At 53.7% G+C, this 15,614-nt stretch overlaps 1 protein-coding gene across 3 annotated transcripts in view; it reads right to left on the bottom strand.

Annotated features, from left to right (window-relative positions):
- Positions 1–2,125: 2,125 nt before the first annotated feature.
- The window catches only part of BCAP31 (B cell receptor associated protein 31), a 30,440-nt gene continuing 16,951 nt past the window's right edge, over positions 2,126–15,614 (bottom strand). For all 3 annotated transcript variants that reach the window (XM_037821108.1, XM_037821109.1, XM_037821110.1), the window contains exons 5-8: positions 6,134–6,269; positions 5,026–5,149; positions 4,048–4,148; positions 2,126–2,596 (exon numbers count right to left, since the gene is read on the bottom strand). In XM_037821108.1, coding sequence (XP_037677036.1) covers positions 2,558–2,596; positions 4,048–4,148; positions 5,026–5,149; positions 6,134–6,269 — 400 coding nt within the window. In that variant the 3' untranslated portion in view covers positions 2,126–2,557. The remainder of the gene's footprint in view (positions 2,597–4,047; positions 4,149–5,025; positions 5,150–6,133; positions 6,270–15,614) is intronic.

Below are 15,614 nucleotides of genomic sequence, written 5' to 3'. Positions count from 1 at the left end.
CCTCAGTCGGATGGAGAGAGGAGGAGGAGGGATGGCCAGGGGGTGGGAGGGAAATCCAGAGGGCAGCTGCATGGCCCTCCTAACCCCCCACGGGTAGGAGGGAGTCATCAGCCGTGTCACATACTGCTGATGATCACCTAAGACAAAGCCTGTCCCTCTGCGCATCTCTAAAATACTGGCATTTTCCAATTGGGTCTCAGTTCATTTGCACTCTACATATCCTCTGGATCACGCCACATCTGCAACTTCAACCCTCCTGCATGCTGGTTCCCACGTCCCTAGCTGCAGTGCCCTTCTCAAGGGCATCAAGATCTCTCCCAGGGGCCCAGGGCCCTCAACCAAGGCCTCTTCCAAAGAGCACCCATTGGGGCCTCAAGTCTGGTGCCCCCTCTGCAGCCTCCCTTCTCCACTCCCACCTCTCTCCTTCCCAGCCCCCCAGCCTCCTAGCCTTCAGGCTTCATGGCCTCAGCAGAAGTCTGCTAATGGTCCTCCCCACCTTGCATCTGAGGCCCTCCAATTCACTGCCACACCACCACCACCGGGAAAACGCAAAACACACTGAAATGGAAGAAAACAGAAAGAGAACTTCAGAGGTGAGAACATTTGAGCCGCCCCTCGTGGAACAGAAGGAATTGGCTACTGCGCCTCTGCTGCTGCAGGCTGGCTCCTGTTCTGGATGCAGACATCGGGAAGACATGGTCTCTGGCCACACGCGGTGCACAGCCCAGTGGAAGAGACAGAAAAGAGCTGCTCTCAACAGTTGGCCGAGCACTTGGAGCACAGCCAGCCCCAGTCGGCCTGGGGTGGAGATAAGGCGGAGGCCATCAGGAGCTTGGAGGGGCAATGGTCACACTCAAGGGGCAGTGGGCAAGCGTGGGTGTGTTTGGAGGGCCAGGCTCGGCTCCCCGGGAGCAGCCGAGTCTAAGCTGGCCGCTCGCCTTGCTACCCATGGCCCCCACGTCAGCTTGGAGGGCATGTTTCCCTGTCACCGTTCTGCACCCCCATGAAGCCAGGAGTGCAAGAAGCGGGCCTTGTGCCTTTTTCTCTCTTCACATAGCACGGGGGCCTGGCCCAGAGGAGCTGCTTGGTGGGCAGTGAGGGGAAGGGAGCGGGTGGAAGACTAGCAGGAAAAGCTGCCCAAGGCCAGGTGAGGGAAGGCCCAGCAAGCTCACTGTTTGGACTTTAGCCGTCAGAAGTCCGGAGAAGAGAGCGCTCAGGGAGGCCTGAGGTAATCAGGGAACACTTCCTGGAAAAGCGGGACCAGCCCTCTGCCTTGGCATAGCAACCAGAGGGTGTCACCTGCAAGCCTGGAGGGCATGTCCCTGCCATGGCTCAGATGCTCCCACCCACAGACACCACTCATCACATGAGGCCGACGGGTGTGAGGGTGGGATAGGACGGGGCGCCACAAGAGAAGGGAGCCCTGGCAGGAGTAAATGTGCAGTGGGTGAAGGGCGGGTCATGCTGGGAGCGGAAGCCTCTTTGTGAAGGTCACTGCACGGGGCCTGGCGGCAGCACGGGGATACCTAACCCATGTGGAGCTCCCCTCCACTGCCTCCCTCTGCCCCGGGCTAGTTCTAGGTCACTGCCAAGGACGAGCCTCCTCTCAGTCAGCATTAGTTAGAGGTCATCCTACAAACTTTCAAGAGGGGGTGGGGGAAGGCAGTGACTGGTGGCCCTCGGCCAAGTTCTATCTGTCCTAAATGTGATGAACAGGAACCCCAAGATGGAAAGCAAGTCTGCCACCCGGAACTACCTCTCCTCCCCTGCCAGCTTCCCCGCGTCTCCCAGGCTCTCTGGGCCGCAGCTGCCAACCCCCAGGGCGACTGACAGGACAGACACTCCCCTGGCCGCCATGAAGCGAGGCCTCGCCCAGCTCCAGTGGCAGGAGGCGCAGAGAGGGCAGGTCCTCCAGGGAGAGCAAGTGTGAACCTGGCCGCGCAGGGCTGGGGAACAGCACCCTTGCTCCAGGGCTGGCCCAGCTTGCGGGGAGGGGACCCTTGAGGAGCTGCTGAATAAGCTGAAATACCCCAAAGCCCGAGGAAGCCAAAGTGCTGTTCTCAGGGACAGGGGTGGGGGGAAGGAGAGCCCTCCGGGGGCCTCATGTACACATGAGCACAGTGTATGCATCATAACAACAACTTTTATTGCCCCCCACAAAGAAATAAGACTCAGCCTGCTTCACCCACCCTCCTGCAGGACCAGAGACAGGGGCCTCACAGCCCCCAACATCAACACAGCCAAAAACCCGGGGCTCAACCATCAGGCCCGACTGCAACTGCCTTCAGTGCTCTCAGGAAGTGGAAGCTGAGGGTATGGCAGGACGGCAGCGAACTCACTGAATTTGTGGACATCAGGACCCCTAGTGTATGCTGGCTAAGGGTGGAGAGGTGCCCTTAGCAGAAGGGACCAAGATGAAGAAATGCAAGCCGTGGGAGGAAATCGGGGGGAGCAGAAGAGAGTGAACTGAAGTACTGAGGGAAGGCTGGGCTCTCAGGGAGCAGCGAGCATGTGCCAGGTGGGAGCCGCTGCAGGCAGGGGAGGGAAGGATGCCCCCTCACTCCTCCTTCTTGTCCGTGGGACCATCTATCGCCGCCTGGAAAGGGACAGAAATCCCAAAGCAATAGGTTGGCAGGGACCACTCCACCCCTTTGACCTCTAGACCCGCCCCAGAGGTCAAGCACAGTTCCTTTTTTATCCTAAATGCTAAGTATACAGGTGAGCGAGGGACCCTACCCTAAATGGCACCCAAAACCTGGCCGCACTGGGCCTATCGGCCCTTACCCACACTCTAGTGAAGCCCTAAACCTCACTGCCAGCCAGGGTAGGAGTGCCAGGGTCTCGCCAGGGGCCAGTAACTGAGTGGCTGCGCCCCAGCCAGGGTGGGGCCAGCTGGAAGCCACTGCTACCGCTCTGCTCCTTAGAGCAGCCGGCACCTTGACCACCCCTATCTTGGGCCCCACTCCCCCTACTCCCACCTGGCGGCAGCAGGCTCAGCACTCAATCCCCATTCACGCCCCAGTGAGGCTCTTCCAACTGTGCACCTCCTGCAGGTCCTCTTGAAACCCGGGCCCAACCCTGCGGGCTTGCCCCACGCTAAAGGGTACCATTACCCCTTTGGGGCTGGGCTCTTCCTCACCACCTGCTGTGGTACCCAAACTCCAGCCGCCAAGCACCAAGGGCAAGCTGTAATCACGCCCAACCTCAAGACCACTTGAGCTGCAAGATGTTCCCTGGTGTTCCCAGGCTAGTCTGAGAACCCAAGGGTGGCAAAAAAAAAAAAAAAAACAGGGAGAACCAAGTAATAGAACAATCCTTCCCCGGGGATCTGGGGTGAGCAGACAGACAACTTGGCTGTCAAAATCGTTGCCTCTCCCAAAGGCCCTGGCTTCCTAGACCCTGACTGGGTCTGGGGAGGAGGCCATGGTGGCAGCTGAGCATCTCCTGGTGAAGGCTACCTAAGATACCTTGTCCCCAGTTCCCTCCGGCTCTGGCCACCTCGGCCTGTGGGAGGGGATTTCCCCCACATCACAGCCTACCCCAAAAGGGAGAAAAGGCCAGCAGCTGGTCCCAGCGTTTCAGCCGAGTATCTCTGCTCCTGATGATGTCCCTTCACTGGACTTGGACTGGAGTAAGGGGCTCCAAACCACAGGCTACTCCCAAGGGCACTCAGGCCACAGGCACCAGGCAATCCCGGTAAGGGCCAGCCTCTACTGCCCCACCCACACCCCTCCTGCCCTTGAGGAAAGTTTGGGCCACTGGACCCAGACTCACTGCTTGGAAGGCTGTTCTCTTTAGGCTCAGACTCAACAGTGACTGAGGATGAAAAAGGGAGGAGAAAGGAGCTCAAGTGCCACCTGGATGCCCATGCCTCTTTAGCTGCCCATAGCAGGAAGGTCATCAGGTTCAATCTCTCCCTCGCTAAGCCTTCCTGGCATCCAAGGGGGTTGCCCCAATCACTCCACTGACGCGGTCCTTGGAAGACCCACCCAAATGGGCTGGGGGCTGGGAGGGCAGTACCAGGCCCGGCCACAGCGGCGCACTGACCTGCAGCTTGGCATGCTCCTCCAGCAGGCGATCGTACTCCTTGGTCAGGCCTTCGGACTGCTTCCGCATGGCCAGAGCCTCGTTCTCTGCTCGCTCTAATTCTGGAAACGAAGCAAATGATGAAGAAAGGTGACAGGGAAGATCAGAATGAAGGAGAGGAAGCCCACTTGCTGACTTTCTCTGTCTCCAGTGACATAGGAGACCATGTCTCTAAATAAAGTTCTGCCAGCTGCTTTTAGCTTATCAAAAATATTGGATGAAGGCGGAAAGAAAAAACCCCACAAAGGATCACCTCGCCCACAGAGGAGGAAACCCGAGTGGTTCTCTGCAGGGGATAACTTTGGGGAAGGCACAGGAAAACACCAAGAATTTGAGGGGTGAGCCTGGGAGGCCGAGAGAGAAGGCCCATCTCAAAGCAAGGCTCTGTGACACTGAAACCTGTGCAGAGAACCGTCGTGGCCAAAGCCCATGGCTCGAGGGAAGACCTGGCCATTCCCCAGCCCGAAGGTTGGCCTGCAAGGCTCCATGCTTAGTCTTTAGATGTGGAAGGAAAGAATTAGGGAGGCCAGTTCACAGCTGGTTTAGATTAAAACACACACGCACATACACAGACACACACACAAAGAACAAATAGCACAAGTTCCCGTCCACTTCCTTCCTGAACGCTCCTCTTCTCCTCAGCTCCAAGGCATCCAGGTGCCCTGTGCCCATCTGCTCCTGACAGGAAAATCCCCACAGGACACCATCACAGAGCACAGGCTGCTGCAGCCCTGCTAACGCCACTCAGCCCCAATCAGTGGGCTGGGAGCAGCAGGGTGCTACTTGTTTGTTTTCACCCAGCTCTTGAGCTAAGTAGGGTCAGTTTCCCTTCCACATGGCATGTGAGGTTTGTTATTAACATTCTAGCACCAGAGTGGCAGCGCCGGCCGCTCCGGGATTCTGGGGGGGGGGGGGGGGGGGCACAGGGACAACTCTCACTCTGCTTGCTGATGGCCAACTCCTCCTTCAGCTTCTTCATATCAGCCTTCAAGCTCCTGTTCTCTTCCTCCACCTTCACCTCAGCTTGCCTAACATCCAACTTGTCTCTGTCAACACCAGTTTCCTAGGAAAAGATCCAAGGGCCGGAGTTACTCAAGAGGGAAGGAGAGGTGTCCCTCAAGTTGCCCTGGGCACCTGCCCCTTCAGAAATGTCAGCACAGAACTGGGCCACTGCTTGTTCTAAGCCACCGGTCAAAGGCCAGGGCTTGGCTGCCTGCTGAGGGGAAGGCCAGGGCCAGCCAGGCCACCTGTCCCACCTGTGCCTTCCTCCTGCCTCGGCCTCCCTCCTCCCCAGCAGGGGTGCACCAGTTCCTCCGAGTTGACCAGTCCACAAAGATGACTCCATTTGCCATCACCTGGGCACCCTCTCTGCCCAGCCTAACCAATACATCCCGTCCCCTCCTCTCCCCAGCTCCAGAACCCAGTCCCCCTCCAGTTCCAGCCTGCCCATGAGGCGCACCACAGAGCCAAACCCACCCAGCGCCTGCAGCGCTTGGCTCAGCCTCATCTCCTCTGACAAGCCTTCTAGAACCCGCCCCACAACCCTGGCTGACCACAAATCTCCCCGAGAACCAGGGACATCTTTTTCCTCCTCCTCTTCTACCTTGCCTGCAGTGCCCAGCACAGGGCAGGGTTCACTAGGGAGCCCTCTGATCAGGGAAGAGTCCCGACTGGGAGGAGTGAGACAAGACAGCACAAAGGCCACGTTCCACACCAAGTCCTTGTGAGTTAGACGAAGGTGGCTGAGTCACTGCATGCCCCTCCACAGCCTCCAGCCCTGCCCTCCCTCTCCCCACAGAGGCACACACGGTGACACACCTTCCCCACTGACAACTTCCCCTTTGTTCTCCCACCAACTCCCCCTCCGGCTTTTCAGAGCACGGGAGTTGTGTGAGGATGGCCACGGGTGCATTTCCCAGCCAAGAGGAGCGCGGTGTGGAGAGAGCCACCCAAGGCCCTGCTGCTGTGGCCCATGAAGCAAGTCACTCACACAACATGTGAGTGTCTGAGGACACTCTGTGGCTGTGACGGGGAAGAGAAAACTCACCTTCTTGAGCAGGTCATTCTCTTCCATGTATTTCTTGGCCGCTTCGCTAGCACTCTCGGCTTGCTTTTTAAAGGCTTCGTTGGAGGCCAGCAGCGTGGCCTGCTGGGAGATAAGAGTCACTAGGCGTCTCAGCAGGCTGCAAGCATTTACAAAAAGAAAGAAGTGAGAGAGAAAGCATAAAGTTGCTGGCACTAACCTTTCTTGGTTGCTCTCCGCCCCATGCCTATCTCCAACCTGGACCTGCCCTCCTAAATCAGCACCAGGGCAGCCAAGCCAGATGCCTGTTTCTGGCAACAAGAAGGGGAAGGTGGTGCTCCAGGAGATGTCCTCTGCCACCAAACGGCTGCCCTCCACACTGGGGAAAGCACAGGACAGTGCCTGAGTGAAGGACCAAAGCAGGCACTTGTGGGTAAAGGCTGCCAGGCCATGCAGGGCCAGGCCCAGCTACCACACAAAATCCCAGAGCACCAGAACCATCCCACTCCTTCCCCGTCACATCAGAGAAGCCACATGCTGCCTTCTCACCTGCAAGGCCGGGCCTGCCTTGGTAAAATAACAAGAGCAGCTGGCACATCCTGGGCCCTTACAACGTGCCAGACTGAATCCTCACAGCTACCTTATGATGCCACGTCATACCGTATTATATATCTATATAAAACAATATAGCACTATTGCTGTCCCCAGTTTACAGGGAGAAGGTGAGGCTCAACAGGGTCAAGCAACTTGTCCAAGGTCAACAGCCAGAAAACTGACATGGCTGCGCTGCACACTCAGGTCTGTCTGACTTCGAAGCTTGAGCTTTCTAAATTCAAAGGGAGCCACTCACCAGGTTCCAATGTGAAAGAGAGAGAGAAATGACTACTGTTCTCTACCCAACCCCCTTCCTCAACACATTTGTAGAGGCAGCTGCCAGAACATGTCTGTTATGTAACGCAGTCCAAATTGAGGTCTCTGTGGGCTAGAGGGTACAGAAAAAGGAGAACCAGGACACAGGAGCACATTTCATGCCTAAACCAGCCCAGAGAGGCAAACAGGTGACAGCTAGGGGCAGGTTCTGGTCCCCAAGCAGATGGAGTGGCCTAATCCCTTTCCTGAAACCCATGCTTGCTCTGCGATGGGAGCCGACAGGATGGGAGAGGAGGGAAAGGACTCCCTTCCGTCCTTGATAACAGCACAGCTCATTCGAACAGCCAGACTCAGGCAGGGGATGCTTTTTTCCCCACACACCTAGGAAAAGGACATTGGGTTGGTGAGGCAAACCCAGTCCAGTAGTAATTTTCAGACTAAGGCAAAAGTTACATGGAGGATGACTAGGGAGGAAGGAAAAAACAATCTATGCCATTCCCAAATGTTTCAAAAGCAAAGTGCTGGGGCAGAAGAGACAAAGTAGCGCTCAACTGCCTGCCCCCCTACCCTTGCCCTTCTAACTCGGTCCCTTCCAGGCCTGCCCACCATGACTGGACAGCTATGCCTGCCGCTCAGCCAAAGGTGGGCCAAAGAAACAAGGAAGTGCACTATACTTCTTGGCGCCAGCAGATCAGTCGCTGGTGGCCCCGGCCAAGCCCCTTTGGGGGCAGTGCCGATGGAGACGGCAGGCCTTTGGGATTTGGGGAGAGGCACTGGGGCCCCGGCAGCATGGCAAGAGCCAGGCAGTCGATTCCTGGCAGGAGAGGAGAGTTTCCAATGACATGTGCTCTCTAAAATTAGCGGCCCAGGGACCTCGTGGCCTAGGGCTCAGGTTTCCCTGCTTCAGCCTGCCCACCAGCCTGCCACCCACTGGGCCGAAGCCCTGGAGGTGGAGGAACTACCAACTGCCCCAGAAGCCACAGATTAAAAATAAGCTTGACTCATGCCGGCCTAGCTGGAAGTCACTGGTGGGGCCCAGGAAGGAAGGCAAGTCTGACTAAACCTGAATTCCCCAGAACCAAGTGCTCCTGAGCCCAGGGAAGGGAGGCTGAGGCGCGGCTCCTTCCTCTCAGCTGTGGGCAGGGGAGGGGGGAATGGGGCACGTGTGCCACCTGGCGGTCAGACGGGGCCTAGAGGACACCACAGGAACCAGGCAGGCAGAGGTGGGGCCCACGGGTCCAAGGGCTGGGCGGGCGGGTGACCCGGGCGGTGTTCCAGCGGGGCTGGTAAGTAACTGTGGTGGTAACCGCAGCTGCCCAGACGCCGGGCCCGGGGAGGGGCTGACACAACAGCTCCCTCTCTTGCCCTCCTAGCCCTCCCCCAGCTCTGGAGAGCAAGGTTTTCCAAGACCGGGCAGGCCCATACACACAAACCCTAGCCAGGCTTGCCCAAAGCCCCAGCCCTGATCTACCGGCCCCCACACTAGCCAGCCAGCCTTCTGAGGGCCCTGCCTCGCTCCCTCTTTTCTCCTAGGTCCAAACACTCCCCACTTGCCCCCAGACCCCCGCCTCAGGTCACCTCCATCACCCTCATTTTGGAGAAGAGCTGCCTCCAGGGCCAACTCCCTCCATTTCCCAGCCCCAACCGGTTGAACTGTGACGCCATCCCGTGGGCTCTCTCTTCCCGCGAGGGGTGCTCCTCCACCCGGGCCGCAGGGAGCTCCTTCCCCTCCAGCACGCTCGTCCTGCAGTCATCTCTTCCTCCCAGCTGACCCTCGCCTAGAAGCGCCAACCACGCTCCAGTCCCTCATCCTCTCTCGCCTGCCACCCACTCCTCAACCTGCTAGTCAAGTCTCTGCCTCCCCAAGCTCCTGGGATTGCTCTCCTGAGGCCCACCAATGACCTCCTAGTTGCCAAATTCAACGATGAACTCTGGAGTCGTTTTCACTCCCCGGCTTGGCAGCCTCCAGTGCTGCCAATAGCTTACCTCCTCGGACTTCTCCTCTCCCTTGACTTCAAAACATCATTCCTCGCCTGGGTCTTCCCCAACCTCTTGTTATGTGCACTCTTCAATTCTCACCTTCTACTTTCTTCCTAGCTCATCTTGTACTCTGAAAGGGCTCTCACTGCAGCCCAGACTCCTACAACCCAACTACCTAAGAGCACCAGCCCTTGGATGTCCCAGAGACACTACAAACCCAGCTTGTTCAAAACAGACCCACCCTGGCACGGCCCGAGTAGCTCCTCTTGCGTTCACTCTCTCCTGCACAGTGGCAAGGGTCCCCATCATCGAAACAAACGTTCAAACCTGAGCATTGCCTTGGATCCCTTCTTCCTTCCCCCAGATCCAAGTCTAGTCCCCTCCTTTTCGACTGCACACCGACTCTCTCCCCAATCAGTCCTGTTCCCCATCCCCGTCATCCCTGCCTTTGCCTAGCTCGCTCTTTCCTTCCTGGGTGATTTTAGCAGCCTCTTCGCTGCTCCCCTCCCTATCTCTGGCCCTACATCTTTCCTTCTCATCCTCCAGCCCGCAGGCAGAGCAATCTTTCTCCAAGACAAACCCGATGAGGTCACTCCCCTGCTGAAATTCCATCAGTGCCTCCCCACCACCCAGAGGCTGCAGTCCAGTCGCCTTCAGCTGGCAGACAAGGCCCCTCTGGGATCTGCTTCCTTTTCTCTCATCACTGCCCCACGTGGGCCCTTCGCTCTGGTAACACCAAACCACTGGCCATTCTTGGAGTACACCTAGTCCTCTGTAATCCATGCCACTGCACGTCATTCCTTCTGGAATGTCCTTTCTACTCATCCTGTTTGCAAGCTCTAACTTATGACTCAAGACCCAGTTCAATCATCATCCACTCAAAAAAGGCTTTCCTGACTCCCACCCCCACCAGGTTGGACGCCCTTCTGTGCATGCTCCCTGCCACATCACTGCACGAACTCCCTCTGCACGGCTGCCATTTGGTCATTTGCCTGGCTTCCCTACCAGACCACAAATGCCTTTAAGCCAGGGACGGGATCTTCTATTTCTAGAGCCCCACTAACCTGGCACGTTTGAAAGGGGCCTTTGAGATGGTCTACCCCACTTCCAGGAGAGGAAGCATTCCCGGACGAGCCAGAGCTCCCTCCCTTACCAACTCAGCTCTCATTCGGCTCCAGCCTGAGACACTCCTTGTTGCACCCAGGCCCCCAGGCCAGGAACCCATCAGGTAGTCTAGCAACAGGGAACAGAAAACAGTGGAGGCAGACACATCTCAGACCTACAGAAGTGCAGCCCCACATTCACAAGCCAGGCAGGCCGTGGCTATGCTGGGAGCTGAGGTGGCACACCAGGCTGCTCCCCCAGAGCCCAGGAGTGAGGCTAACCACAGTGAAGCCAAGAGCAGACACAGGCTGGCCAGAATATGCCAGGCCAGGACCAGGCCTGTGGCATGGTGCTACCATGCTCTTGCACCTGCTCTCAACTGCCCCAGCAAAATCCAGCTCCAGTATCCCCCCCCCCCCCACCCCAGGACCCTCCAGCCCCACAGCCTCTCCCAGCATGTCAGCGTGTCCTCTTGCATGTGCCCTGAGTGCTTTGGTGCAGATGGCACCACCCAGGGTTTACCAGGACCTAAGTGTCCACTGGGCAAGTCCATCTTACACACCAGACCATGGGTTCCCCAAGGATAGGGAGCAGGGCTTGTCCCTCCGGCACCCAGGACAGGGCAAGGCACATGGGGAACATGGTGAGTTTCAGGACTCCCAAGACTTGATAGTCTTAAGAAATGTCAGCCTGGATAAAGGATTTATTGCATGCTTTTCTCTCTCCTGTACTTTACCTTCCATTGCTCTGTGCTTGACCTCCCAAGTGTCGTTACAGGGACAACTGTTCTTAAATACCTATTTTTAGACAAAAGGTAAGAGCCTAAGACCTAAAGGAGTTCCTAAAGGTATAGGAGACTGCCCACTGACAGAGGGGCTCAGGTTCCTTGGAACAGAGATTCAGTTTAAATGCGTCTAATGGGGGGGGGGGCAGTGAAAAAACTTTAATAGAATTGAGATGTATCCTTGACAAAGAAACATCATCCCCAAATGCTGGAATTAAACTTCACTTCCTTGGTAAAATGTTTTTGGACGCTGAGAAATACTAGTATGCTTTTATAAAAGGTTGAGTCAACAAGAAGAGGCAAGGGAAATAGAATCTCTCTCCAGATACTAGAGAAACAGGGCCAACCATATCAAGCAGGAAAAGGTATTTTTCATATGCGCTTTTCACCAATTCCATTTCCCTCCTGGGAGAGAAGAGGAAGACATGGGCTTAAAAGGAAGTCAGAACTTCTACAGTCAGTTTGTTCAAACTACCGTAACTACATGGAACTTTGAATAGTGAGATATGGTAGGTTTGCACAGGTTAGTGTGAAATAGCAACACATCCCAAAGTAATTTGGGCAGAAAATAAAAATATATATGCCCAGATAATAAAAAATATATTTACAGCCTCCCCCTCCCCAGCCCCGAGGATCTGGGGGAAGGTGCGGATGTGTTGGACATCCTCACCTGGACTGGTGTTGATGTTGTCACAAACATTGGGACTGGCGGTTTGATGTGCTGAGCCCTCGAGCATGGGACTTGCCCTTATGAAGCTCATTACCACAAAGGAGAGTCTAAAGTTGTATGTAATGGTGCCTAAGAGTCTCCCCCTGAGTACCTCTTTGTTGCTCAGATGTGGCCCTCTTTCTCTCTAACTGAGCCATCTCGACAGGTGAACTCGCTGCCCTCCCCCCTACGTGGGACCCGACTCCCAGGGGTGTAAATCTCCCTGGCAACGCAGAGTATGACTCCCGGGGATGAATGTGGACCCGGCATCGTGGGACTGAGAGTATCTTCTTGACCAAAAGGGGGATGCAAAATGAGACGAAATAGTTTCAGTGGCTGAGAGATTCCAAATGGAGTCGAGAGGTCACTCTGGTGGACATTCTTATGCACTATATAGATAACACCTCTTAGGCTTTAATGTATTGGAATAGCTAGAAGTAAATACCTGAAACTACCAAACTCCAACCCAGCAGTCTGGACTCCTGAAGACAATTATATAATAATGTAGATTACAAGGGGTGACAGTGTGATTGTGAAGACCTTGTGGATCACACCCCCTTTAGCTAGTGTATGGATGAGTGGAGGAATGGGGATAAAAACTAAAGGACAAATGGGGTGGGATGGGGGGATGATTTGGGTGTTCTTTTTTCACTTTTATTTTTTATTCTTGTTCTGGTTCTTTCTGATGTAAGGAAAATGTTCAGAGATAGATTGTGGTGATGAACGCATAACTATGTTATCATACTGTGGACAGTGGACTGTATATCATGGATGATTGTATGGTGTGTGAATGTATTTCAATAAAACTGAATTTAATAAAAAAAAAATAAAAAATAAAATAAAATAAAAAATAAAAAATAAAAATAAAAAATATATATATATATATGCCCAGAGCCCATGAAACTTAAAGACGATTGTATAAAAATGTAGCTTATGAGGGGTGACAATGTGATTGGGAAAGCCATGTGGATCACACTCCCCTTTGTCTAGTTTATGGGTGTATGAGTAGAAAAATGGGGGAAAAAAATAAAAAAATAAACAAGCTATAGGATAATAAAAATATAAATTACAGAAACAACAACAACAAAAATACATATATATTCAGGGCCCCCCTGAGGAACTGGGGGAAAATGTGGAAGTGTTTGACTTCCTCACCTGGATTGTTGCTGATGTTCTCACAAACATTGAGGACTGACGGTTTTGTATGCCAAGCCCTCTATCTTGGGGCTTGCCCTTCTGAAGCTCATTACTGCAAAGGAGAGGCTAAACCTGCTCATAATTGCACCTAAGAGTCTCCCCCAGAGAACCTCTTTGTTGCTCAGATGTGGCCCCTCTGTCTCTAAGCCACCTTGGCAGGTGAACTCACTGCCCTTCCCCCCTATGTGGGACCTGACTCCCAGGGGTGTAAATCTCCCTGGCAATACAGGATATGACTCCCGGGGATGAGCCTGGACCCAGCATCATGGCATTGAGAATATCTTCTTGACCAAAAGGAGGATGCAAAATGAAACAAAATAAAATTTCAGTGGCTGAGAGATTTCAAATGGAGTCAAGAGGTCACTCTGGTGGCCACTCTTACACACTATATAGATAACCCTTTTTAGGTTTTAATGTATCAGAATAGCTAGAAGGAAATACCTGAAACTATCAAACTCCAACCCAGTAGCCTTGACTCTAGAAGACGATTGTATAACTATGTAGCTTCCAAGGGGTGACAGTGTGATTGTGAAAACCTTGTGGATCACACTCCCCTTATCCAGTGTATGGATGGATGAGTAGAAAAATAGGGACAAAAACTAAATGAAAATTAGGGTGGGATGGGGGGATGATTTGGGTGTTATTTTTTACTTTTATTTTTTATTTTTATTTTTATTCTTTCTGGTGTAAGGAAAATGTTCAAAAATAGACTGTGGTGATGAATGCACAACTATATGATGGTACTGTGAACAGTTGATTGTACACCATGGATGACTGTATGCTATGTGAATATATCTCAATAAAACTGAATTTTTTTAAAAAAAGGAAGTCAGAAAAAGAGCAAGCAGGAGGGTCGTACCAAGCTCCTCTTGGAACCTTCTATGGTTGTGGTGACAGAGCCCCCACCCCCACCCCACTGATGGCCCCACTGATTTGCCATTTGCCAGGCACCTCCCAGGTACTGAGCCTCAGGTGAGAGATTCCACTGTGGGGACAGCCACCATAGGGAAGTGGCTCCTCTGCATGGGAGAAGCTGCTGTCACAGTGCCACCTGTTGAATCTCTGGGCCCACTACATCTCAGCAGTTCCTAGCTCCTGCCTGAGGCTGAGCAACCCAGCATGTGCCCAGCGGGTGCTTGGCGGGCACCCCTCGGCAATCAGAAACAAAAATAAGGTGGAAGGCTCCTTGGTAACGAAGCAGAAGCTAGGCAATACCCCGGAAAGGCTAGGGGCCAAGTAGAATGACCGTAACAGGGCTTCTGCTACCCTAGGAGCCTCTTGCCCTAACGAGTCAGGAAAATAAGATGGCAGCAAAACAGGAGAAGAAATATCAGTTAAGCTGAGCAAAGTTAAATAGAAAGAGCCAAGAAAAATCATCCCAAAGGGCTGCCCCAGCATATTTTGGCACACATGCTCTATCTTCCTTTTTGCTCTTGAATACACAGAAGATGTGGAAAACAGGGAGGCGAGGGCTAGAGCTGGGGGAAAACTAAGCCCCTTATGATGAGGCCGCCCAACAGCCAGCACAGCTGATAGGCCCACCCAGGTTCGCCCATCCTCAGGACGGGGGAAGGGGCGGGGGCACGGCTGTCCTCCCATCCTTCTGAGCTGAACAGAATGAGTGGGCCTAATGAGCCACGTTCTGGGATTTTGTTTGGTCTTGGGTTTTGAAACTGGCCACCTGAAGGAATTTTTGTAACTTGGGGGGACAGAGGGCAACTGCATAAAGTCAGCCAACTAGGTGAAGAGATTCCGCTGTCAGTTGACTCAAACTGAAAAACACCACCAGTCCACTTAGCTATTGGAGAAAGAACCTTAGAGGTGGGAGGAGTTGGGCAACCCTCCCGGCCCACAGCCAGGGAAGCCCACCCATCACACAATACTAGGGTCCAAAGGAAACAAGGCAGGGCCTCCCACGGGGTGAGAGGCTGGGTTCAGATCCCCAGGAAACACAGCCCTGAGCCTGGAGGGGAGAAGCAAAGCAGAGAAGTGAGAGGAGGAGGCTGAGCAATGCTGTCCAATACAGTAGACACACGTGGCTGTGTAAATTTCACCTAATTAAAAGGCAACAACACTTACAAGTCAGTCCCTCATTCCCACAAGCCACACCTGAGGCATTCAACAGTGCCAACTTGGGGCACTTCCACCGGTGCAGCGGCCCAGGAAGACAGCTCCCAAGAAGTCTCCTCTCCCAGGAACCCTGCTCTCATACTCTTTTCCTCAACTCTGACCTCTTCTTTTAGGCCCAAAGAGGTTGTAGATGTTAAGCCCTGAGTGAAAGGGGCACCTTCTAGAACGTCATGCTTTACCTGACCTTGAAATCAGAAGGAAGGGACCCCTGGCCTGGTTCACATCCTGCCACACAAAAGAAGGGATTAATTCAACATCTGTCCCTAGAATATGAGAAAGGAAATTCTTTGGCCCAAATAAGCAGCTGAGAAGACAATGGCTCTATTCTGAAAGCAGCTTACCCTCGTCCCGATGAACTCTCAGATGATCTTTGCTGGACTACACAGGGGGGAACGGCCACGGATCAGAGCCCCCTCCTCTGCCTGGCTGAATGGAAGGACAAGAACCAAAAGAATCCCTTCACACAGCTACAGCACAGGATATTTGGGCTCGGGGGAGGGGTGAAAATCAACAGAGTTCTCAGAAACACTTGCATTCAATACCTAGACCTGAAGTGCTGTTATAATTTTTGTAATCTTGGGAAACGATGGTAAAATGGAAACTCTGTACTTTCTGCCTGATTTTTCTGGCAAAATTACAACTCTAGTAAAAATATATATATATTTTTTAAGTGACAGTAGCTTATGCTTACACACACTCATTCAAGGGGAACCTAAGTCCAAAGACCTCTG

This window comes from Choloepus didactylus, chromosome X (assembly GCF_015220235.1).
Source record: "Choloepus didactylus isolate mChoDid1 chromosome X, mChoDid1.pri, whole genome shotgun sequence".
NCBI classification, from domain to species: Eukaryota; Metazoa; Chordata; class Mammalia; order Pilosa; family Megalonychidae; genus Choloepus; species Choloepus didactylus.
This window is presented reverse-complemented; position numbering and strand designations above follow the sequence as displayed.